We start from the raw sequence: 22,333 nt of genomic DNA on the forward strand, positions 1-22,333 counted from the left end.
CCTTCAGAGCTGGGCTCCTGGCCAGCATACATCTCTCTCCAGCTGCCCAGCTCTGAAGGCAGAGCCGCCACCAACAGCAGCCCAGAAGTACCGATGGCATGGTATGGTATTGCCACCCTTACTTATGCGCTGCCTTCAGAGCTGGATGGCTGGAGAGTGGTGGCTGTTGGCCACGGTAGTAGAAATGTGAATTTCTTATTAATTTGTCTCCATACCCTAAAACAATAATCAGACACCCCTAACCTTCATTCAGTGCACATACTAGACACAAAAGGGGATGAAATTAAAGTTGTCTGGACAACTATAAATCTGGAGTGTCCTAACTTGCAAGTGCTTGACTTTGCAAACAAAATAACATTCTTTTAATGTCGGAATTTGTAATGTAATATACCTATATACCTTGATACACTGCTTTGTAACTAGTGACTACACTTTTCACTTATGCTTACCTGTTGAATGCTGTTTGCCAAGCCAAGCCCTTTGAAGTGGTCCTGCAAGAGCCAGTGCTAAATTTTAAAGCCAGCTTGTCATTTAGAATATAAAAACTCATCCTAGTCACAGCAGCTCTAACTTCCTTGTGGGACATGGCCTGAATTACTGCATTAAGACAATCCTGCAGTCCACTGGTTGTGTGTGTTATCTTCAACGTAAGAATGTCCTCTGAGGATAGCTTTAATGTGTCTAAAAATCTGAAAAAGAAATAAAGGCATAGAATGACACTTAATAGCCTGCATCTTTTTAAATGATTTTAATAGTCACCGATTTCTTCATTTTTCTTGTTCTAATGAGAAAATTAACTGTGAACCTCTTAGGTATTCATTTTGATCAATCATGTCTTTAAAAAAAATTAACCCTGAGCTGGCTTGTTTTTAAAGGTTGGTTTGTATTGAGAAGCTATTGGGCATAATTATGGTACTTACGTCTTCCCAATACTAATGTTGGTAGTCACTTGGTAGCTTTATACAATACCCCAGTTTCACCCCTCATGAAAATCACTGACTTCTCTGCTGAATTTGCAGACAGATGTATCAAATTAATTCTATTTTTGGTAGTGATTTTCATGACGTGGACATCTGAGAGATGAACTGAAACCAAAACCCTCTCACATACAATCTACTACTCACAGGATATTCAATAGCAATGACGTCAGGCATTATCAACATGCACAATGCCACTTCATTATGCCCCCTCTAAAGAGTTTCAATATAAATGGACCTTTGGAAAAGCCTGAGTTTGATCCTTCCTTTCCCCCTCTCCTTTAATTAAAAAATGTCTGTAATGTTCATAGGTGTAGAGCTAGCAATGTGGGCCTCATATTATAAATCCTATTTCAACTATGAATAATACGATGGATAATAAGACAGAAAAGTATCTTATCCTAGATTAGTTACTTCTTAAAAAATTGTTGAGATGAACAGGAACTGGAATTTAAAATACACAACCACACCCTGTGACGTATGTGCAGATAACTCATAAGGAACTAGGTATGTATACTGAAAAGGTGCAAGTTAAGACAGGTCACCGGAAGGTGATAAACAGATTCTAGGCAGGAAGGGGGTAGTAAACACTTCTCTCTCTGGCAGATCTTTGCCTATTTTATGCTTCTGGGCCAACTCAATCACCATAAAATAAATGTTCATACTTGGAGACAGGCTCCGTTTGCTGTCTGGGTCAGGTGCAGGCCCAAGGATTTACAAAAACAAGGGAACCCCAAGATAAGCATCTGAAGAGGGGACCTCCTGGGGTAAGGGACCATATTCAGTGACTGCATAAAAGCAGCGGAGAGGAGATGCGTTTTCATCCTTCACCAAGGAATTAAGAGGATAGTGGGTTTGCTTCATGGAAAAATAGATCTCAGTCTGGCTTGGTGAAAATGCTGAGAAGAACTTTGGGTAAGAAACTTCTTTACACAGGAAGATAATGTCTTAGTTAAATTTGGTTTCTAGAAAGCATGTTATGATTTTATTTTATACGTAAGCATTTGTTCCCAATGTTCTTATTTATTATCATTTGAATCTCTGTTCTTTGATAATAAACTTATTCTTGTTTTCAGTATAAATATATGTCTCAGTGCAGTGTGTTAAGTAGACTAGTGATCCTGAATTAAAACTAGTAAGCTGGTATGTACTAGTCCTTTGTGAGTAAAGTATCAGAGTCCTCAAAGTGTTCAACAGAACATGGGCTGGGCACTCCAGAGGGACGCTTGGAAGACTTGGGGGTTGATGCATGTCTATTGCTAACCTGTACAGCGAGAGCAAGGCCTGAGGAGGTAGTGCTTATTTTGCCAGAGGCTGGTGGAGTCAAGGAACTGATCCACAGCAGGTACAGACAAGGCCGCCTCAAGCTAAGGGCAGGTGGTAGCAAGATGCCTCACAGCCTTGGATAACCCTGGGAAGCACCACAGATACATAAGCAGATAATTCAGTCCTACTAAATAAATCAAATGCCCTTTGAACAGAGCAAACTTGTAGAATATTTAAACACTGCAAAATACTCCAAAATATAGCAAATTTGAGCACTTTTTAAAATTATGTTAAATATAATTAAAGAGATCTGAAGGCTAATTTCTTGTCAAACCAGTATGGTCCTTCATGTATATAAAATTAACAGTTTTAAGGAAATTCCATCCCAAACAAACCAACAGTAGATGAAGAATTTAAGTCAAGTGTTTACTTTAGCAGGATATAGCACTCCCTAAAACCAAGATGAACTGCCTCATGTTCAGCAACACTTAGCTTTATGGCTTAACCCTGCTGCCATTGTAATCAAAGGGAGTTTGTTTTTCAATCTATATAAATGGGAGTAGGAGCAGGCTCTAGATTTATCACAGAGCTGCAATTCAGATAAACTAGCAGCCCCTGACAGCATTTTTCACAACCAGCTGGTATGTGATCCTTTACCACTTAAAATGATAGCAATTTTGAACCATGAACAGTTTGGACTACAATGCAATATAAAGTTAAAAGGTATTTAACCTTGAAGGAAGGCTACTTCAATTATATTATGATTCAATGTAAAGATATCATGACTTACGCTTGTGCTTCTGTTTCATAGTTCACCAGTTGCAATAGGTTATCAATCCCATGATACCATGACAGATTCCAAGCCATCTTAAGCATGTCAGACACAGGCTTCGAGGTCAAGCAGTCAGAAGATAACAGCAAAACAACAGAGTTAGGACTAACTGCATGATGAGAGGTGATTCTGATTGGGAGGTGATACCTTTAGAAAAATTGTATTGAAATATTCAGTTATAACATGACATTCAATTTTTCAACCAAGGTTTTATGAAAGTTTGTGGGGGGAGAAAAAGAAGTCACATTTACTACTTGAGAACACAGAACACAAATATGTCCTTCCCTTCACAAACGCATCCTCTAGTCTGGAAGCTACAAATTCCCAGACTAAAGGATTGTGTGTGTGAAGAAAGATTACTCAGCTATGAAGAAGCCCATTTTTTCCCTCCCAAAACACTGACTACAGAGCCTGAAAGGGATTTTCTTACCACCACCTACCTGTAAAAGAGAGATAAACAAGTGAAGAGCTATACTTTGTTTCTATCTCCTTTGGCTAGGAAATAAAGTCTGCTGTCTGGGCTGGCATATAGGAACACCATAGAATTAGGTTGGTAAAACAATTAGAAATTTAGCTTCTCATTTACTACTACTCCGGCCACTACAGAAATGCAAGTTCACTAAAAGGTAGATGTTTTATTTCCATCTGTAACCTCTTTTTCAGTATGTCTGCTTCTGAACATTTTCTACTAGCATGACAGGCAACAAGACAATATCAACATGGTCAAAATATGAGAGAATGCAAGACTCAAAAATGGAGCCTCTGGGTAGAAACAAAAGAATAACTGTATAATAAAAGGGAAAACACTTCAATCACAATCCAATTCCCCCTCCCCCCCCCCCCCAAAAAAAAAAAGAAAACCACTCAAAGATGCTCAGAATGAAAACATTTAAAGCATGCAAAGACCACACATGTATTGTGAGGTCTCCTATTACTTATTGATTTCCATGTAAATTTACTCAGTTTGGAAGTTTATTTTTTGTTTTGTTTTAAAACTGATAGCCAAGCTGGAGTTTCTTGATCTCACACAGTTTCTTCAACAGCTCTGTAGTTCAAACAAAATCCTGAGTCACAACTCTCCATTAACTTCAGAGCTCACTGATACTTTCACAACCTTATTAGCCTGAACTGAAAAGTTTAAATGGGGGAAAAAATTATAACCTTTACAGTGAGCAAATCTGAGATGGAAACCAGAGCAGGGCAAAAAGTATGGAATACCAAAAAATGTCATTTTAGTCACTTTTTCGGATAGCCTCCTTTTTAAAGTGATGCAAAGGCCAACCTTAGCCCAAAATCTAGGTTATGTAAACAAAGACAACTTTGTCAACCTCATGGGGAAAAAAGGGTGGGAGTGAGGTTTAGTCCAATATAAAATTGGTATTTTGTTGTTTTTTTATTAAAACTAACATCCCTTGAAGTGTTAGCAATCTAAACACTAATAATATTCTGGTGCATGAGAACTTGAAATTGGTTAGAAAGTGATTATTAATCAAAGTGAAACTGAGCGGTATATTTTTGTTATCCAGGCTGAGAAAACAACAAAATCCATTAATAGTTAAAGCCTTGTGCTGATTTTAGGGGGACTTTCCCGTGTTCACAGTTCCCTTTAGGATCTGGCCCTTATTGAAAAATAGGTTAGATCTTTAAAATTCTTTTAGTTTTAATAGTATATTATTACAGTGGTAACAAAGCTAAGGATATTGCCTAACAACTGATTTGTTCTGACTGCTAGCTATTATATAAAAATTTAATCGCTTCAGTGTCACCCTCACTAGTTTGCTTTTCTCCATCTATTGCCTCTCATCATATGCTTAGGTCAGGGGTGGCCAACCTGTAGCTCCTTGTATAGGCACTGACTCCGGGGCTGGAGCTACAGCCGCCAACTTTTCCCATGTGCCAGGGATGCTCACTGCTCAACTCCTGGCTCTGCCACAGGCCCTGTCCCCACTCCACCCCTTCCCACCCACCCCCTCCCCTGAGCCTGCTGGGCCCTCGCTCCCCCCCTCCCCCCCCCGAGCCTCCTGCACACCACGAAACAGCTGATCAGGAAGTGCGGTGAGGGATGGGGAGGCGCTGATCAGCGGGGCTGCTGGTGTATTACTGTGGCTCTTTGGTAATGTACATTGGTAAATTCTGGCTCCTTCTCAGGCTCAGGTTGGCCACCCCTGGCTTAGACTGTAAGCTCCTTGATGCACAGATGTTGTTTCTTTCACATGCATCCGTTAAATGCATAGTGCCTAGCACAATGGGCCACTAGTCCTTCTGCAGCCAACAGTATTTTACAGCTGACAAGTTTACAGGAAACATAAAACACAGAGCTGAGCAGAAAGTTAACATGACTCGGAATTCCAAGTGTTTAGTATCTGAGGATCCAATCCTGCTTGCAATTATGTGCTTATCTTTGCGCTTGTAAATAATCCCACTGACTATCCATGTAAATTAAACTCCTGCATAAGAGTTTACAGGATCGGAGTTTTTGTTTGCTGTCATCTGCAGCTCACCTTGGCAAACAATATTCCTTCAGCTTGAGTAGTGTTATAAAAAAATAAATCAAATTCCAGATAAATTCAGTGAAATGAATAGAATTTTCATGTCTACTAAGTAAAATCTCATTGATATAAAAGCTTCATATTGATTTACCTATAAAATAAGCACTTGGGCAAAAACACACAATACCATTGCTCTTTATAACACAATTTTCAGGGACCACACAGATGACTAGGAATAGGGTGACCGGATACCAAGTGTGAAAAACCGGGACAGGGAGTGGGGAGTAATAGGTGCCTATATAAGCAAAAGCCCCAAATATTGGGACTGTCCCTATAAAAACAGGACATCTGGTCACCCTAACTAGGAAACTTACTGCAAATTAACAAGTAAATGGAAAAAACAGAACAGTAAGGCCAATGCATCACAAAATATATTTTAATTTACTTTGAGATTTTTGTTTCGAAAGACCCAGTTACCAACATTCTTTTGTGTAAATTTCAAAATGTACAAATTAGTGAGTTTCTATTGTATCTGTATTTTTTTATCCCAGGAATGTAGTGGTCCCCAACGGTTGGCAGCATATAGACAAAAATGAAGTTAACTGTAAAGAGGCTTACCGTCTAACAATAGCTACAGGCAAGCTGAAAGCAGGTAGGTTGGAACTATTACTGGATACAGCATCAGCCCTGCAAAAAGAACGATTTATTACACAGTAGTACTAGACTGAAATTAATCTTTAGCTGCTATTGCCTGACTTAAACCTTGCTTTTTCTACTAAGGCTCCACCATGACTTCATAATTATCTCTCTTTTTATTTCCTTACTCCTTTCTGGCTCTTCACAGGATATTTCTGAATAAACAGCATATTCATATAATATGACTTTGTTACTATTGACTTGTTTGTTGACCATGCAAACAAATAATAAGGGCTTTTGCAATAATATTATAATTTAAGACATACATATTTTGATATTTACATCTAGAATATCTGTTGTATGTGTTTACTGTATGGTAACATTACAGTGGTATATTAAAGTGTTATGGTCAGTTCAAATTAATTCTGTATTTCCTCACATAAAAGTAACAACTCTTTCCAATAAGTTTCAAGCATATGAACTGCAAGAATACAATACTAACTTTCTTTCCAATGACTTAAAATTTTTTTTGAGTGATGAAGCACATACAACTGTTCATTTTGGAAAGAAACGTATTTTTAAACGGAATCCCAGCTAACATCAATCAAGCAGTATTCTTTTTTCAAATTTTAAGAGAACAGAAAGATGAAGTAGACCCAGAGCTTACTGTTTAAATAATTGAGGAATGCATTTACAGACAAGGTATGCAAACAAACAATAAGGGCTTTTACAATAATAATATAATTTAAGACAAACAGAATTATTATGAAATATTTATATTGCTGTAGAATCCAAAAGCCTCAGCTAGTTTCTGGCCCTATTGTGCTAAGCACTGTACAAACATGACTAACAAAGTATAAATCAAATTGTAAGAAATGAAATACATTTTATTAATGCATTAGGAAGAAATGTACAACGATAATATGTTGTGAAGTTAAAGGAAAATTTCTTATGCCTCCATCTTGCAAATTACTCTACAGGAATTATTCAGGGTAAGTGCAAGGATCCAACAGCTGGCTCAGGCCCTTTGCATGAGGCCTTTAAAACCTAAGTCCACTGACCTCAACAGAGAAACACCCCTTCATATCAATAGGCTTTATATTAAATTATAGGATAAATATTTTGTGCAAACTCAAAAATATAACAGGAAAATTATAGATCTGGAAATGTAGAAATTTTGAATAAGATTTGCTGATGCACTTACTGCCATCAGAAAACCCCAGATATTGATACAAAGGGATAATGTAGAGAGGTATAATTAAATTACTATAGTTTAGCTTACCAGATTTCTTTTCTTGCTACTTCATCAAACAACAGAAGGCAAAGCAATGCTGCACTTTCAGTCAGAACAGCACAGTCGTCTCGGAATATCAAGGAAACTGAATAAAACAAGATAAATTTAAAACATTCTTCGATAAAACATTGGTAGTCAACAATACATACAAGAGCGCTGATATAGCCCTTTTAACTTAACAGGAGTACTAACTTCAACAGGAACAGATTCGTGGCTCAAATCAGTAAGCCATTTTTTCTTAAAATGTTATCTGAAGCAGCCACGGATTGATCCTGTGTCAGTGGAGAGTTTGGCGTTTGTTTTTTTGGGGGAGGGAAGAGAGTTTGTAAATATGTAGTCACACTTCAGACATTTTCTTTCCATTTACAGTACATCGAAGACACTTCAAAGACTTTCACGTCACCTCTCAATAACGTTAGCAGGATAGAAGGCTGCTGTGCTAATGACAGGCGTGTAACTGGATCAGCATATACAAGTTTTCGTAGAAGTGTAAGACACGGCAACACAATACATTCCATGATCTGCAGGTGAGAAAAGAAAGTATGTTAATGTAGATGCCTCCCTATATGCAGTACTATATAGTCAAATACATGAGAAAATTCTTAATTTATGACTAGTAGACATTTCTACTATTTATCCCCTCAAAAGACCAAAAGCACCAAGACTTAGAAAACTGTTAACCAATCAGATTAAATCTGGAAATGAGTGCATCCTAACTGGCTGTAACAAGTTCAGTGGGAAATTTTTAATTACTTCCAGGTGTAAACAGATATTTTTCTGGACTTCTAACCTCACACCCCTCTTTGAATGTTCATTTCAAAGAACAAAATTAAAGTCCTGTCTATATTAGAAAGATTTCCAAATAGCTCGGATTATAAAATATTATTTATACTTTATTTACTTTATGGCATTTTTCATCTGTAGATCTCAAAATTTAGTCACTGCTGTGCTTCACTTTGTTATCCCAAAATTATAGACAGGAAAACTGAAGAACAGATAGGTGAGGTAACTTGCCCAAGATTAGAGTGTCAGTGGAATAGCCAGAAACAGAACCAAGGCCTCATTCAGAATGTAAAGAGCAGAATACATATGGACAATTTGTCCAGTGAACATCAAGAACTAAAGCCAGTATCTCTTTCAGATATTAGTATTTCAGAGACTATTCCACTATTTTGCTTTCCTTAGCTTCTATACTTAAAATTTGTTTTGTGAAATCTGTTTGCATCACTATAACTAGAGGCTGCTTCTGAGGCTTTATTTAGATCTCTGCTCTCCCCAGCACTCTATTGGCAGCCCTCCCCAAAAGGATACTTACCGTACATATTTAAAAAATTATTGAAAAGTTTATATTTCAATGTAGTTTTTCAAACTAGTGCATTAAGTTATCTTGATATTGTATGCAGTCAATATTTAAGTACAAAAAAAAAATTTGAATGCACATAGGAATTAAACTATGGTCTCTGCACCATAAAGAGGTCCCTTCAGATCAGGGTAGAGAGATACTAGTGGGGAGCTTGCATAGATGTAGCTCATAACTGTTCTGTGGTTAGAGAACTTCACTCTCCAGGACTGTCAGTCTAGTCACATTTCAAAAGCATTTTGTAAGTATCAGTGACTGACTTAACCTAGCAAATATTCCAGTCATGAATTTTAGCCAAGTTATTTATTTATGATGGATGTTCAGACTTGTTGTGATGTAGAAGTTTATTTAGGAAGATGAAGATCGGTACTTCACCTTTCTATATCAATCAATTTAACTTCCTCTCCCACCTGTCCACTTTGAGCATACCATAGATAAACAAACAAAACCCACCAGCCAAAATAGAGGTAACAGTTAGTGATAGCTTACTGTGATTTCCAAATTTCCTGTACACACAACCAACCTTCCCTCCACTAAGATTAAAAGTAAACTTTTCAGAAGTGCTTAATTGACTTTATATTGACTTAGACTTTACTTTTAATGTGACTTAGGTTCTTGGGCAATTTAAGCACTAAATTTTTACCCTAGATTCACAACCAGTGCTCTCTCTCAATCATGCCTATTAAGGGGTTTCTACTCTGATATTATATAACAAAAATTCTGCTTGCTTGCATCAGTACTGTAGTGTTAACTATAGACAAATCTAGAAGTCAAATGGATTTTTCTATCTTAGTATTATGTATGTTAAACAAAAACATGCTATCATGCTAAAATAAAATTGGTAAAATAGAACTGTGGGAATTAAACCTCTTCTGCTGGTCTTTGTTGATTTATGGCAGCAATAGCCTTGAGTAGATCTCACATTCAAGCTATCAGTCTTAATGTGACTGAGGTAAGATACCTTTTCCAGTGTCAATATTTTAAAACATTTCTTCATACATTTAAATTAAAACTTCAGTAAAATGAACAAGTGTTGTGCGATCTTCTGACTCCTGAGGGAATTCTGCACCAAAAAATTAAAAATTCTGCAAAATTTGCCCATTACCAGCTTCTGGAAAACAGAGGCTAGGGACATCATCTCTGCCCATCCTGGCTAATAGCCATTGATGAACCTATCCTCCATGAACTTATCTAGTTCTTTTTTGAACCCGGTTATAGTCTTGGCCTTCACAACATCCTCTAGCAACACGTTCCACAGGTTGACTATGAGTTGTGTGAAAAAATACTTCCTTTTGTTTGTTTTAAACCTGCTGCCTATTAATTTCATTTGGTGACCCCTAGTTCTTGTGTTATGTATATAACACTTCCTTATTTACTTTCTCCACATCAGTCATGATTTTATAGACCTCTATCATATCCCTCCTTAGTTGTCTCTTTTCCAAGCTGAAATGTCCCAGTCTTATTAATCGCTCTTCATATGGAAGCCGTTCCATACCCATAATCATTTTTGTTGCCCTTTTCAAAACAACCTAACCAAATTAGAGAATTGGTCTGAAATCAACAAAATGAAGTTCAATAAAGACTAGTAAAAATACTACACTTCAGAAAGAAAAATAAAATATACAACTACAAAAATGGAGAATAACTAGCTAGATGGTAATACTGCTGAAAAGATCTGGGGGCTATAGTGAATCACAAATTGAATGAGAGTCAGCAGTGTGATGCAGTTGTGAAAAAGGCTAACGTTCTAGGGTGCATCAACAAGAGCGTTGTTTGTAAGACATGGGAGGTAATTGTCTCCATCTGAAGACTCACCAGTGCCGCGTAGAGTGAGTACTGTGTTCAGTTCTGGGTGCCACACTTCAGAAAAGATGTGGATAAACTGAAGGGTGTCCAAAGGAGAGCAACCAAAAATATAGCAAGTACAGTAACTCCTCACTTAACGTTTTCCTGGTTAACGTTGTTTTGTTATTAGGTTGCTGACCTATTAGAGAACAAACTCCTTTAAAGTCCTGCAATGTTCCATTAGAAGCCCCCCTCAATTCCGCTCCCTGGCAGGAGCGCCTGGCAGGTGGAGTGGGGCAAGCCCCTGCGCCCCAAACCCGCTACGCCCCTGTCTCAACCAAGCTTCACAATCATCATTGGTGAGTACAGTATTAAATTGTTTAAAATTATTTAAAACGTATACTGTAGATGTATCTAATGTCTTTTGTCTGTTGAAATTTTTTTTTCTGGAACCTAATCCCCCCACTCCCCATTTACATTAATTCTTATAGGGAAATTGGATTCGCTTAACATAGTTTCGCTTAAAGTTGTATTTTTCAAGAACATAACTAGGACGTTAAGTGAGAAGTTACTGTATTAGAAAACTTGACCTTTGAGAAAAGGTTAAAAAAACTGGGCATGTTCAGTCTTGAGAAAAGATGACTAAGGGGGAACCTGATAACAGTCTTTAGATATGTTAAGGGCTATTATAAAGAGGATCAAGATCAACTGTTCTTCATGTCCTCTGAATGTAGGATAAGCAGCAATGGGCTAATGTGTAGCAAGGGAGATTTAGTTTAAGTATTAGAAAAAACTAACTAGAAGGGTAACTAAATTGAAGAACAGGATTCCAAGGTAGTTTGTGTAATCCACTGCTGGAGGTTTTTAAGAACAGATTGGGCAAAAATCTGCCAGGAATGGTCTAGGCTTACTTGGTCCTGCCTCACCAAAGAGGACTGGACTTGATGACCTCTTGTAGTCTCTTCCAGACAATTTCTATGACCATTTCTGTGTTAATGGGGATAGTGGATTCTTCCATCGCAATTTAGATAACTTAATCCATATGTGCAGTTAGTATAGTTAATAGGGAACCTACCGTGAGCAAAAGCCAAATGCATAAAGCAAAGATACAGCAAGATTACATACTTGTGTTTTTAGATGGTCGTGTTATTAGTGGAATTAATGTACTGAACGACTGTGCTTTAAAAAGGTGGTAGATACCAAGTTCTACTGCTTTTACCACAACATTTACAAAAAAACTTCATGGTAATATTTTTACCTTGCCATCCCGGTGTACACATTCAGTAAAGTAAACAAATAATTTATCTATCACACCCAGTTTTTTCACAACATCATGCATTTTGGTATCTGTAAGAGAAAAAAGTATTAGCAAAAGCCATTAGTTCCACATCAATTTTATATTTAACTTCCTGTGTGGGAGCAGACACCATTTTAATGCTGGTGAGATGTACTAATTTTACATCATTGAATGCCAAACCCTCTATCCACCGAACAGGTACAGCACAGGCAATAGCAATGCAAGCCTCCTCAAAGCCTTGTCAACGTCTTACACCTATTCTCAAGGGGTGACAAGGAAGTTTGGTTTACACACCCATTCAATACTTGTCCTCAGGAATGAGGCTGCCGATAACTATGCCAGTCACAATGGTAGTTGTGGAGATACGGATGCCTGCCTACTAAGTGTAGGAGAGACCATGAACTCATTTTCCCTCAACACATAGTAGACATCAGAGAATGATTTTTACCATAATTCCTCAAGTGAAATCCTGTATCTCATTGCCAATCTCTTCCATATACCAGCCCCTGGAATTATTTTATTAAATACTCTGAATACTGGTTTATTGACAAGGATAAACTCTTTGGTGGAGAGACTTTTTGTTATCTGTTTGTACAGTGCCCAATGCCATGAGGCCCGGGTCCATAATAGGAGTTCCTAGAGGTGCCACAACACACACGCACACACGCAGGGAAACCTAGGTGAAATCTTGTCTCCATTAAGTCAATAGAGAAACTCCCACTGACTTTGATGGTACCAGGATTTCACCTGTGATGTTTACAATGTTTATCATTGCTTAACACACCAGTAAGTTTTTAAACATACTCAAATGAAATTATTTTTCAGTACAGTTACCACCACCTAGAGCACCTGGCTCAAAAATGAAAACCGTAATCAGACACTCAGGAAGTTATTTCAGAGAGTGGTTTTTTGTTTGTTATTAAAATGAGAGAGATTCTTCTCTTGTGAATTTGAGATTATTGAGCTGAGCAAAATAGCTGCAGTTTCACCCTGAGTCAAATTTTCATGTCATGAGTGGTATTTCCTATCTAAAGGTTGAAAACTACAACAGTCAACATGGAATGTATTTCACTGGATGTAAAAGAATTGTATGCATGTATATGACCAACCAAGAAAATGCTGAATTTGATATTTGAAATGTCAGTATCTTTTCATTGTAGAGAACTGAGTTTACTACTACTATTAGGGTTTCTTGCTAGGAGAAAGAAACATTACAGTATTTAGGATATTCCTGAATAGGAATTTGTGTACAGATCCACTCTTGGAATGCACCTGTGCACTCTACATAAAGCCTTAAGCTCTCTGACTTCAGACTACTGAGTGTATTTGGACCATGTATTGAGCCACAGAATGTTCCCTTCAATGTTTGCATGCAGTCACTTAAATTTGTTCTTTAACAAAATTTATATATTTTTCCCCATATGCTCCACATTCTCCCACTGATTTTTTTTATATGTGATATAAATTTATGAACAGTCGCTTCCACCAAATTATAGAGAGTATGGAATGGAACTCCTTCTCCCCAAATCTACTACATTAAAAACAATAGGGAGTCTATAATTTCATTATAATAGACAGTGTAATCCTAGACGCTAATCTTGATTCTGTGGAAGCCTCCTCCAACTCAAGTGACATTTCAGCCCCTTTTAATTGCAGGCGGCTTCTTAGGATTAAGCAGAGTGAAGGAACATTATCTAGGTGAATTCTAGCCACCATTGAGGTCCTGGCCTGCAAGGAACATAAATTCACAAAGCTAGAAGGAACTCCTCATTCAGAGTGAACCCCCTTTTCGTACTCATGCTTCCTATACTAGATCAGGCTAACGTAAACTGCTCCTTGTTAGCTGCAATTGAGGCTCTACTGTGCCCAGGCAGTTGAGACCGGTGGTGTGAATGAACGAGTCAGGCTTTTTCACACAGCACTTCTCTTAAATAAAAGCAATAGTTACTTGCTTTCCCTCAGCCTACTCAACTTTCTACTAGATTCTTTAAGGGGAGATCTAACTGAACTGAGAGGAAAAGGTAAGTTTAAGAACTTTTAGAAAGCTCATTCCTTATGCTGCCCACTCTAAGTAAGGCACAGCAATGTAGAGTGAGTTAGCCAAAGCCTCAAGACCATTTGGATAAGAGAAGACTCTACTGTTACACTTGAAAACATGAGCAGTCACTGTAACTTAATCAAATCAAGTTAAAGACTGACCTCACTCACTTGAAGAAAATACTGCAGTCTACAAAATAGACTTCATAATCTAAAAAGTGACAGTCTCAGCCAAGAATGGGATGACACTGAAAAAAAAATACCTACTCTTTGCTAAGGAGAATGGTCTCTTCCACACAGGCAGAAATAACTAGCATGGAAATGCAGGAATTTTGCAGTATCATTATCTCTAATAAACAAGAATAAATGAGGTGATAAAGTTCAAGAAAAAAAAAAAAAAGGAAGGAAAAGACATGTTGACTGGGACAATCTAAAAAGCCCTATTTTAAATACTAGTCATTAGGTTTACCTTAATTTTGCAGAATTATACTTGCTCTCTCACCCAGGCTGAGCCATTCTTTTTTCCCCAGATGAGAGAATAAAATCTACATCCCTCATTCTCAAGCATAACAAGAGCAGGCAAGAAAATTTTGAACTTGGGCTATGAAATTTTCATGAGAGTTTTGCAATATTGGTAATATAAGGGGAAGTTATGTATTTAAAATTTGAAAATAGCATTCCAAGCAGAAAACCAGCTCACCGGCACATGAATCAATATTTCCAGAACACTTTACCTTGCATAATTATAGCTAGCTGCTCTGCTGCAGACTTTCTCAAAACTAGATCAATGGTGTCAGAAGTAAGAATACCATATAGTTTTTCCACTGTCTCTTCCTATTAAAAGAAAACTATATTTAGAAATGCATATAATATAGGTCTCTTAGTTAAACAGGAAAACTAGCCCTCTTATTCCCTCAAAGTGTAGGAAATATAAAAAAAATAAAAGATATAAATAAATGTGACTAGGATCCATTCTAAAAATCCTTACAAGCAGCATATATATATATATATTCACTCAGAATGATCATGGTATGATTTACTGAGCTTCTAAAGCATTTCTTGGGGAACAAAAAATTAACAATTTCCAGAATGTAGCAATTGGAAAGAACAACATACCATGCCCATTGGTTTTTAAAGTATGCAAATGCAAAAATTTCAAAAAAGTATTTATATTCATACTCATTTTTCTTATGTAATTAACAAGTGCAGTAACGTACATTATTATTACGTGCATATATTCATGATTATGTGACATAGTTACCTACAATAGCAGGGAACTAGAGTCAATAGTCCTATATCCTATGTTCACTAAATGTAAATGCTTGACATTTCATTGAAGTATAGTTTTAGCTAAATCCAAAAGACTATCTGTAAAATGGCTTGTGTTTAGGTCAGCTGTTAATTAAGTTCAACATATACATATATATTTTAGCTCTTACTTTTTTTTTTTTTTAAGTCAATGGTAAACCGAGGGGCTAGATTATTTTTACGTTGGAGGAAGAATGTCATCTTTCAGAACTCGTTTAACATTTTGATTTATTTTATTGGGTGCTGTTTGTTTTCATCTGTTTCCTGCAGACTATGAACTTCTAATCTAGAGCCCAACAGCCACAAGTAGGTCTTGGATTTTGTCTTATATTATAGATGTAGGATTTGCTTGTATGGTAAGGAACTGTCTTGCACCTGCCTTATCCTGGATTACAAGCATCTGTTATTTGGGGTTGAGGCTGTACAACATAAGCAGCTGGGATATTAAACTGTTGTCAACAAGTTTCAATATACAGTAACATGACCAAAAAGGTATATATTTACCTGTTGGCCTCCCAGAAAGTGTGTGATGTTCACCTATCTAGATCTTCTGCAGCAGATATTGCATCTATCTAAGGGCCTGCTTTTTTCCCCCTTCCCCTAACCTGTTTACTTGTCTATCTATCCTTACATTGTCAGCTCTACGGAGCAGAGACTCCTTGAGTGTCTCAAAAGAAGCCAGCACATAGTGGGCGCTATTGTATATGATAATCATGCATTCTTTTACGCCAAAGTTACTTTCTATGGGAATTCCTTCCATAATTGTGAGACTGACTGTGAGAACGTGGATCTGTGGAATTTTGTTCAACCTGAAGCAAAAACACAGCTAAAGACAAGACAAGATGTCAGAGTTCCCTTCGTACTGTCATTTGCTTTGATGTCAGCCTGTATTATTAAAAATTATAGTAGGAACTACCTACCACTATTACCAAAGGTTACATAGTTGTTTCTCTGCTAATCCCATTTCAGTTGTTCATATCTTCATCATAAAATTTTCATCTTTTGGGCTGAGATTTTCTAGACAGACTACCCAATATGAATAATTTTTGAAAACTGAGCAAAAAAGATTTCAGCTGTTTCAGTGAAAGGAGAAATTTTTAAAAAGGTACACTTTTCCCATTATTAGAAAAGCCTTGTGATCTTTTGTTTCCCAGCAGCACAAGTGGCCAGAGGCAGACACTTGACATTTGGCCTGGAAATATTTCACATTGAAAAGTGCCTCTGAGTGTTCTAGTAAAAGATAGTTTTGATTTAACAGAACTATGACCATTTGAAAAAATGTTCTACTCATGCACAATAGAATTTTAACAAGTGTGATAAGCTATTATAGTGTGCAGCTAAGTACATCCACTTTGCATTTGTGGAGCTAACTTATCTACACAAGGTAAAATCTAGTGAAGCTGAGTAGTAAGTGAATCCATGTCTCATTCACTGTTGCACCTTGTGACGGGGTGGTCTAGGTCCAGAGGCCCCCTGCTGGAGGTCTCACGGCCCTGCCTCACCGTGCCCCAGAAAGGAGCAGAGGAGAAATACTCCAGGCAGCCTAGAGTGGCTGCAGGGGAAGGCAAGCAAGGGCCACAAGGGCCATATGAAAAGCAGCAGAGACAGAGTAGTCAGTTGCTGCCTGGAGCTAGAAGACAGAGGACTGGGTTCCTGGCTGGCTGGAAGAGCAACAGGACTACGGACAGCTCAGCACGGGCAGGGCTGAGACCAGGGAGGACTGCCGAAGATCGGAGAAGCTAAGAAGGAACTCCTGGCTGGCTGCAGTGACCAAGCAAGGACTGAGCCCAGAACCTAGCCAAACCAAGCAAGGGTACCACGATGGGCCCTATTGATCTAGTTAAGGACTGAGCCTCGGGAGGGCTGCTGAAAAGGACACCTCAATGGAGTGTTCTGTGATGGGCCCTGTTGGACTGTTATAGAGGCCAGTGTCTCCACGGGAGAAGCGAAAGATGGATGCCATACCATTCCAAGAACTAAGAAATGGAAGGCTCACACCGGACCAGAAGGGGGCACTTGCGAGAGGCGACCCCATTACATATCTTATAACATAAAAGCTACTCTTAAAGTTTGTAGGGTAGAGGTTCTCTGGCAGACTTATTTATAAAGTGCAAGACAATTCAAGGGAAAAGATTACTGAAACCTGCAGAAGGTGAAATAATTGACATACAGCAGCCTTCCCACATGACGTTAATAAGCAGTTCAAAAAGGACAGAATGACAAAAATATGTTAAAAAGACATTTTGGTCACCTTAAAAATGGACCCTTTTGCATCATCCAACTTCAGCTCAATAGGTCTTTCCACAATAAACAAGTTAGGAACACTGGAGAAAACACTACCATGCAAAAGAGGGCGCTTCAGGCTGGCCCCTTCTTCATTCATGAGATGGAATGTTAGATGTTTCAGTGCCACAGAACGGACTCTAAGGAAACAAAGTACTAAGGATCACGGTTCTTTTCAGTGGGGCATTTTAGCTCTTCAGATCTACACACAGAGTTTGAAAATTTCAGGAAAACACGCTGATAATGCTTAAGACTTACTTCTATTTATCATTTACCCACAACATTTCAAATCAGCCCTCACTGTAAATCAATTAAATCAGTCTTGACAGTTTAGGTTAGACTTGCTAATATCATGCATCAATCACACGCTGAAGTTATTACAGGACATTACTACTTACAACTGCTTTTTTGAGAAGAGAAGTCGTAGAGCAGCCCTTAATCTAGTAGTTCTAGGGAGAATCCCTTCTCCTTTGTCAGAAGCTGTTTCGCTTAGACTGAGGATGCAGTTACCCAGTGTCTCTTCTGTGTCTGCATACCCCTAAAAATATTTAAAAATCTATTTACCAGTTTGTCTAATTAAGAAACAAGCATGTCTACTTTTGACAAAAAAACAAAATTGTATGAATGGAAACTATGTTTTCTAGGTAAGATTTTATTGAGTTGTACTCAGTACTTCATATGAAACAGTCTTGGAAGTGCACATAAAGCAAGCAGCTCATAAATCTATGCTTCTTCCCTCTAAGCACATCTGGGGAAGGAATTGCCTCACACACTTTCTAATTCAAGTTTAGACAATGATTACCTTTCCAGAACACACCAAAGTTGAATTCTTACAACCCAGTAATTTAAAAAATAGGACGCCACCTATTTTAAGGCAATAGAAGAAGAAGGACTATTTAGGCAACTATCACTTTGTTTCATGAAGTTAATCATTTTAATTCTGCAAAATAAAATGCTTCCACAAAAACCAGGTGTGACTGTAAGAGTTCCTCAATGCCCACTAGCAGAAGGCCAACCATATTGTAACTCAGATCAGGCCTGACATATTCACTATCCCCTCCACAAACACTGTTGTCATAGTGTGCATCTAAAAGGTATGCCATAAAGTATCATACATAAACTGGTGACAAGCTGGTCCCAAATATTATCGCTTGATTTATGTACAGTTTGTGTACAAAGATGTGTGTGTGTGCTGGAAATATGTTCTTAAAATGTGTTTTGGAGGCAGTGCATAAATCCAGGCTGCCTTATACAAAGATATGTGGATTCACCTGTCTGACTGGCTTGATTACAGGAAGAGAAAAAGGAAAGAATATTTACATATAAGGTAAACCAAGCAATCAAGCTAACAAGCGGCAGCTTAGCAAGCACCTCAGAAATCCTTCCTGACTCTTGAGGCTGAGACAATGGACTTTGGGTACTATAAGAGCAAAAAGACATTTTAGTTATCCATCACTTAGGGGACATAGGGTACAGCAACCTCTGAGCCTGTGAATGTTGGATCCTCTAGCCTGGAGGGCTACAGCAGTAGTTTTTAACCTTTTTTTAATTTGCAAAGCCCTAAAAAAGTTAATAGCTTGGAAAAAATTGTTTTAAAATAATTCTAGACATTTTTGGGGAGAGAATATATTCAAAGCACTCAAAAAAGTGCTCATTTCCATGATAAAACAACCCACCATTAGCTATTTAACAAAAATCACTGCACCGTACGTTTACATAGCAAATCACAAACAGGACATTATTAGCAGATCGAGGAACGTGATCGTTCCCCTTTATTCAACATTGGTGAGGCCTCATCTGGAATACTGTGTCCAGTTTTGGGCCCCACACTACAAGAAGAATGTGGAAAAATTGGAAAGAGTCCAGCGGAGGGCAACACAAATGATTAGGGGTCTGGAGCACATGACTTATGAGGAGAGGCTGAGAGAACTGGGATTGTTTAGTCTCCAGAAGAGAAGAATGAGGGGGGATTTGATAGCAGCCTTCAACTACCTGAAGGGGGGTTCCAAAGGATGGAGCTCGGCTGTTCTCAGTGGTGGCAGATGACAGAACAAGGAGCAATGGTCTCAAGTTGCAGTGGGGGAGGTCCAGGTTGGATATCAGGAAAAACTATTTCACTAGGAGGGTGGTGAAACACTGGATTAGGCTCCATGAAAGTGTCTATTCTTACACAGCTCACTGAAAGGATCAATGCCTAAAATAGGAAAAATATGGAACCACTGTTCAGGAAAAGGGAGATGTAGGAAGAAAAGTAGGCCCAGAAGAAAGAAATTTAAAGGAAAATGGGGGAAGACAGGTGACAGAGTGTGCTTACAAGTAATAACTGAGGAGATAGATAGCACTTAAAGGTTAGGCAAAAGGAAGGAATCAAGAAGAGTCAGACATAACATGAAGTATAAGCTTGTAGGATTAGAAGGTAGTAGAAGGGAGATTTTAGCACCAGAAACAGATATGAAGGATGGGATGGAGCAAGTAGGATACGGGAGAAAAGAGAAGGGCAAGAGTTCTTGTTGGACTGAACAGGGAGTAAAGATAAGCGGATACCTTTTGCTCTAAAAGAGCATGTCCACATTGCAGCAGGGATTACAACCTATAGCTTGTGTAGACATATCCACACCAGTTGTACTCTAGCTAGTTTCCTAAAAAAATCAGTGAGGATGAGGCAGCACAGGCTGCACCAGCAAGTACATACAAGGGAAATGCGGGGGTGAGAAAGGGGAAGCTTGGACAAACCATGTTGAAGCCCGTGCTGCTGCATCATCACTGCTGGTTTTAGCAAGTTAGCTACAGCACATCTAGCGTGGGTACATCTACACAAGCGCCAAATCATACCCAAAGCTGCAGTGTACACAAACCCTGACTTAAAAAGCAAGGCATGGAGACTGGCTGTTTAATCAAGAAAAAATAAGAGTTTCAAAAAGACAAGCTACCCTAATGGAGGACAGTCAATTCGTGCCAAAACATAGTAAGAATATTTAGGTCTGTAGTGCACTAAGTTACATGAAATTTCAATAATCAGGGACTTCCCACAGATGTCCAAACTTAGTGACGCAAAAAAAAATGAGGGAAAATAAAGCAAAAGTGGCCAGATCTTTAATATTTTTACAATCTATGTTGTAGTAGCGCTGACAGACACCAATCTATATTGGAGTCCATTATACTAGATACTACATAAACAGTAAAGTTCAGTTCCTCCCTCAAAAAGCTTGCAATCTCATTTGAGCAGTATGCCATAAGTGAATGTGTGTTCATCTACACTGGAATTTTCAGTCATGGTCTAACAAGTGTTGATAACTACATATTAACTAACACAACTGTAATTTCTACCATAGACACTTCATGAACATTTGTTTCAGGACATGAACATTTGTTCCCAGTTGTGCTCAATTTCAAATACAGTTAACTACAAAATTCAAGTCTAAATAAATCCTATGACAAGCAAAAGGAGGAGGGAGCATAAGGGAAACAAATAAGATCATGTGATTAGCTACTGCACAACTTTTTGGTCTCTAAGCTTGACATCAAATCACTGACAGGAAAGACAGACACTTGGTATTTTTCCATTCTGAAAGATGAGAATGTTGTATAACTGCAATAAAAATTGTTGTATTTTCCTTTACATTAAGATCTCTCAGGCAAAAAAAAGCAGACAAATAATAGAATAAAAAACAGAGACTAAAGCTCCAAACTGTGGTATGTGAGACCCTGATCCTAAAAAGATTTCCTAAGGGAAAGCTTCTTGGGTTTTATCCATTTACAGTTTGATGTTTTTTGTTTTGTTTTAGTGTTCCTCTGGTCTGGAAGGTTTGAAGGCAGAAAAATTTGTAAAAAAATACTTTGAGATATATGTTAGAAATACATTAAAGTTTCAGTTTTCCTGAACCAGGGCTGGCTCCAGGGTTTTGGCCGCCCCAAGCAGCAAAAAAAAAAAAAAAAAGCCGCGATCGCGATCTGCGGCGGCAATTCGGCGGGAGATCCTTTGCTCCCAGCGGGAGTGAGGGACCGTCTGCCGAATTGCCGCCGAATACCTGGACGTGCTGCCCTTCTCCGGAGCGGCTGCCCCAAGCACCTGCTTGCCAGGCTGGTGCCTGGAGCCAACCCTGCCTAGAGGCAAGAATGTGGAATGATGGAAAGGGTTGGGTTCTGAACTGACACAGGGAAGAATGGTATGCCATTTTGTCTTATCTCTACAGGCGTACCAGATTCTTCAGTTGCAATGAACTTCCCATATTTGCTTAGGATACATACAAAACTGTCCCCTATTTAACACCCATATATTTTGGCCTGCTCAAATGAATATTACTTGCTCATTTATTCCACCCTTTACCTTTTTGAATTTTCTTCTCCTTGTGTAACATGACAATGTTGCAGTATAAGTGTTCTTATGATAAAGTAATCAACCTCAGCTCAAGATAAACTGTGCTTTAAAAAAAAGCTTCATGTACCTGTAAAATTGGAATGATGGGATAGAGGGCCTCAATAAACTTGTTCCAGGTGAGTGCTGTCATCATCAATCGCCCCTGCAGGAGATACAGTAGAATGGCCTTGGCAGCAGAGTTCACCTGTTCAACAACAAAGAATAAAATAATGGAATAAAGAAAGAAGAAAGTGACTAGGCCAATTTGTTGATCCCACAGTATGAAATTAAGCTGTGCTTTCTAAAATAGATTTTGAAGGAGAAAACATCTGTAATTAAATGTAATCAATATGCACTAGACTCTATTACTTGCTAGTTTAATATTGTCTTCCACATTTGAGCTTAGATTGCA

The 22,333-nt window shown here is 38.2% G+C and overlaps 1 protein-coding gene across 4 annotated transcripts in view; it reads right to left on the reverse strand.

Moving 5' to 3' along the window:
• RTTN (rotatin) overlaps window positions 1-22,333 on the reverse strand; it is a 180,885-nt gene that overhangs the window by 110,221 nt on the left and 48,331 nt on the right. For all 4 annotated transcript variants that reach the window (XM_054020287.1, XM_054020284.1, XM_054020283.1 and 1 more), the window contains 10 exons: window positions 22,010-22,126; window positions 17,963-18,102; window positions 17,533-17,704; window positions 14,708-14,807; window positions 11,898-11,986; window positions 7,898-8,015; window positions 7,483-7,579; window positions 6,183-6,251; window positions 3,034-3,222; window positions 450-689 (listed from right to left, as the gene is read on the reverse strand). In XM_054020287.1, coding sequence (XP_053876262.1) covers window positions 450-689; window positions 3,034-3,222; window positions 6,183-6,251; window positions 7,483-7,579; window positions 7,898-8,015; window positions 11,898-11,986; window positions 14,708-14,807; window positions 17,533-17,704; window positions 17,963-18,102; window positions 22,010-22,126 — 1,331 coding nt within the window. The remainder of the gene's footprint in view (window positions 1-449; window positions 690-3,033; window positions 3,223-6,182; window positions 6,252-7,482; window positions 7,580-7,897; window positions 8,016-11,897; window positions 11,987-14,707; window positions 14,808-17,532; window positions 17,705-17,962; window positions 18,103-22,009; window positions 22,127-22,333) is intronic.

This window comes from Malaclemys terrapin, chromosome 2, assembly GCF_027887155.1.
Source record: "Malaclemys terrapin pileata isolate rMalTer1 chromosome 2, rMalTer1.hap1, whole genome shotgun sequence".
Lineage (NCBI taxonomy): Eukaryota > Metazoa > Chordata > Testudines > Emydidae > Malaclemys > Malaclemys terrapin.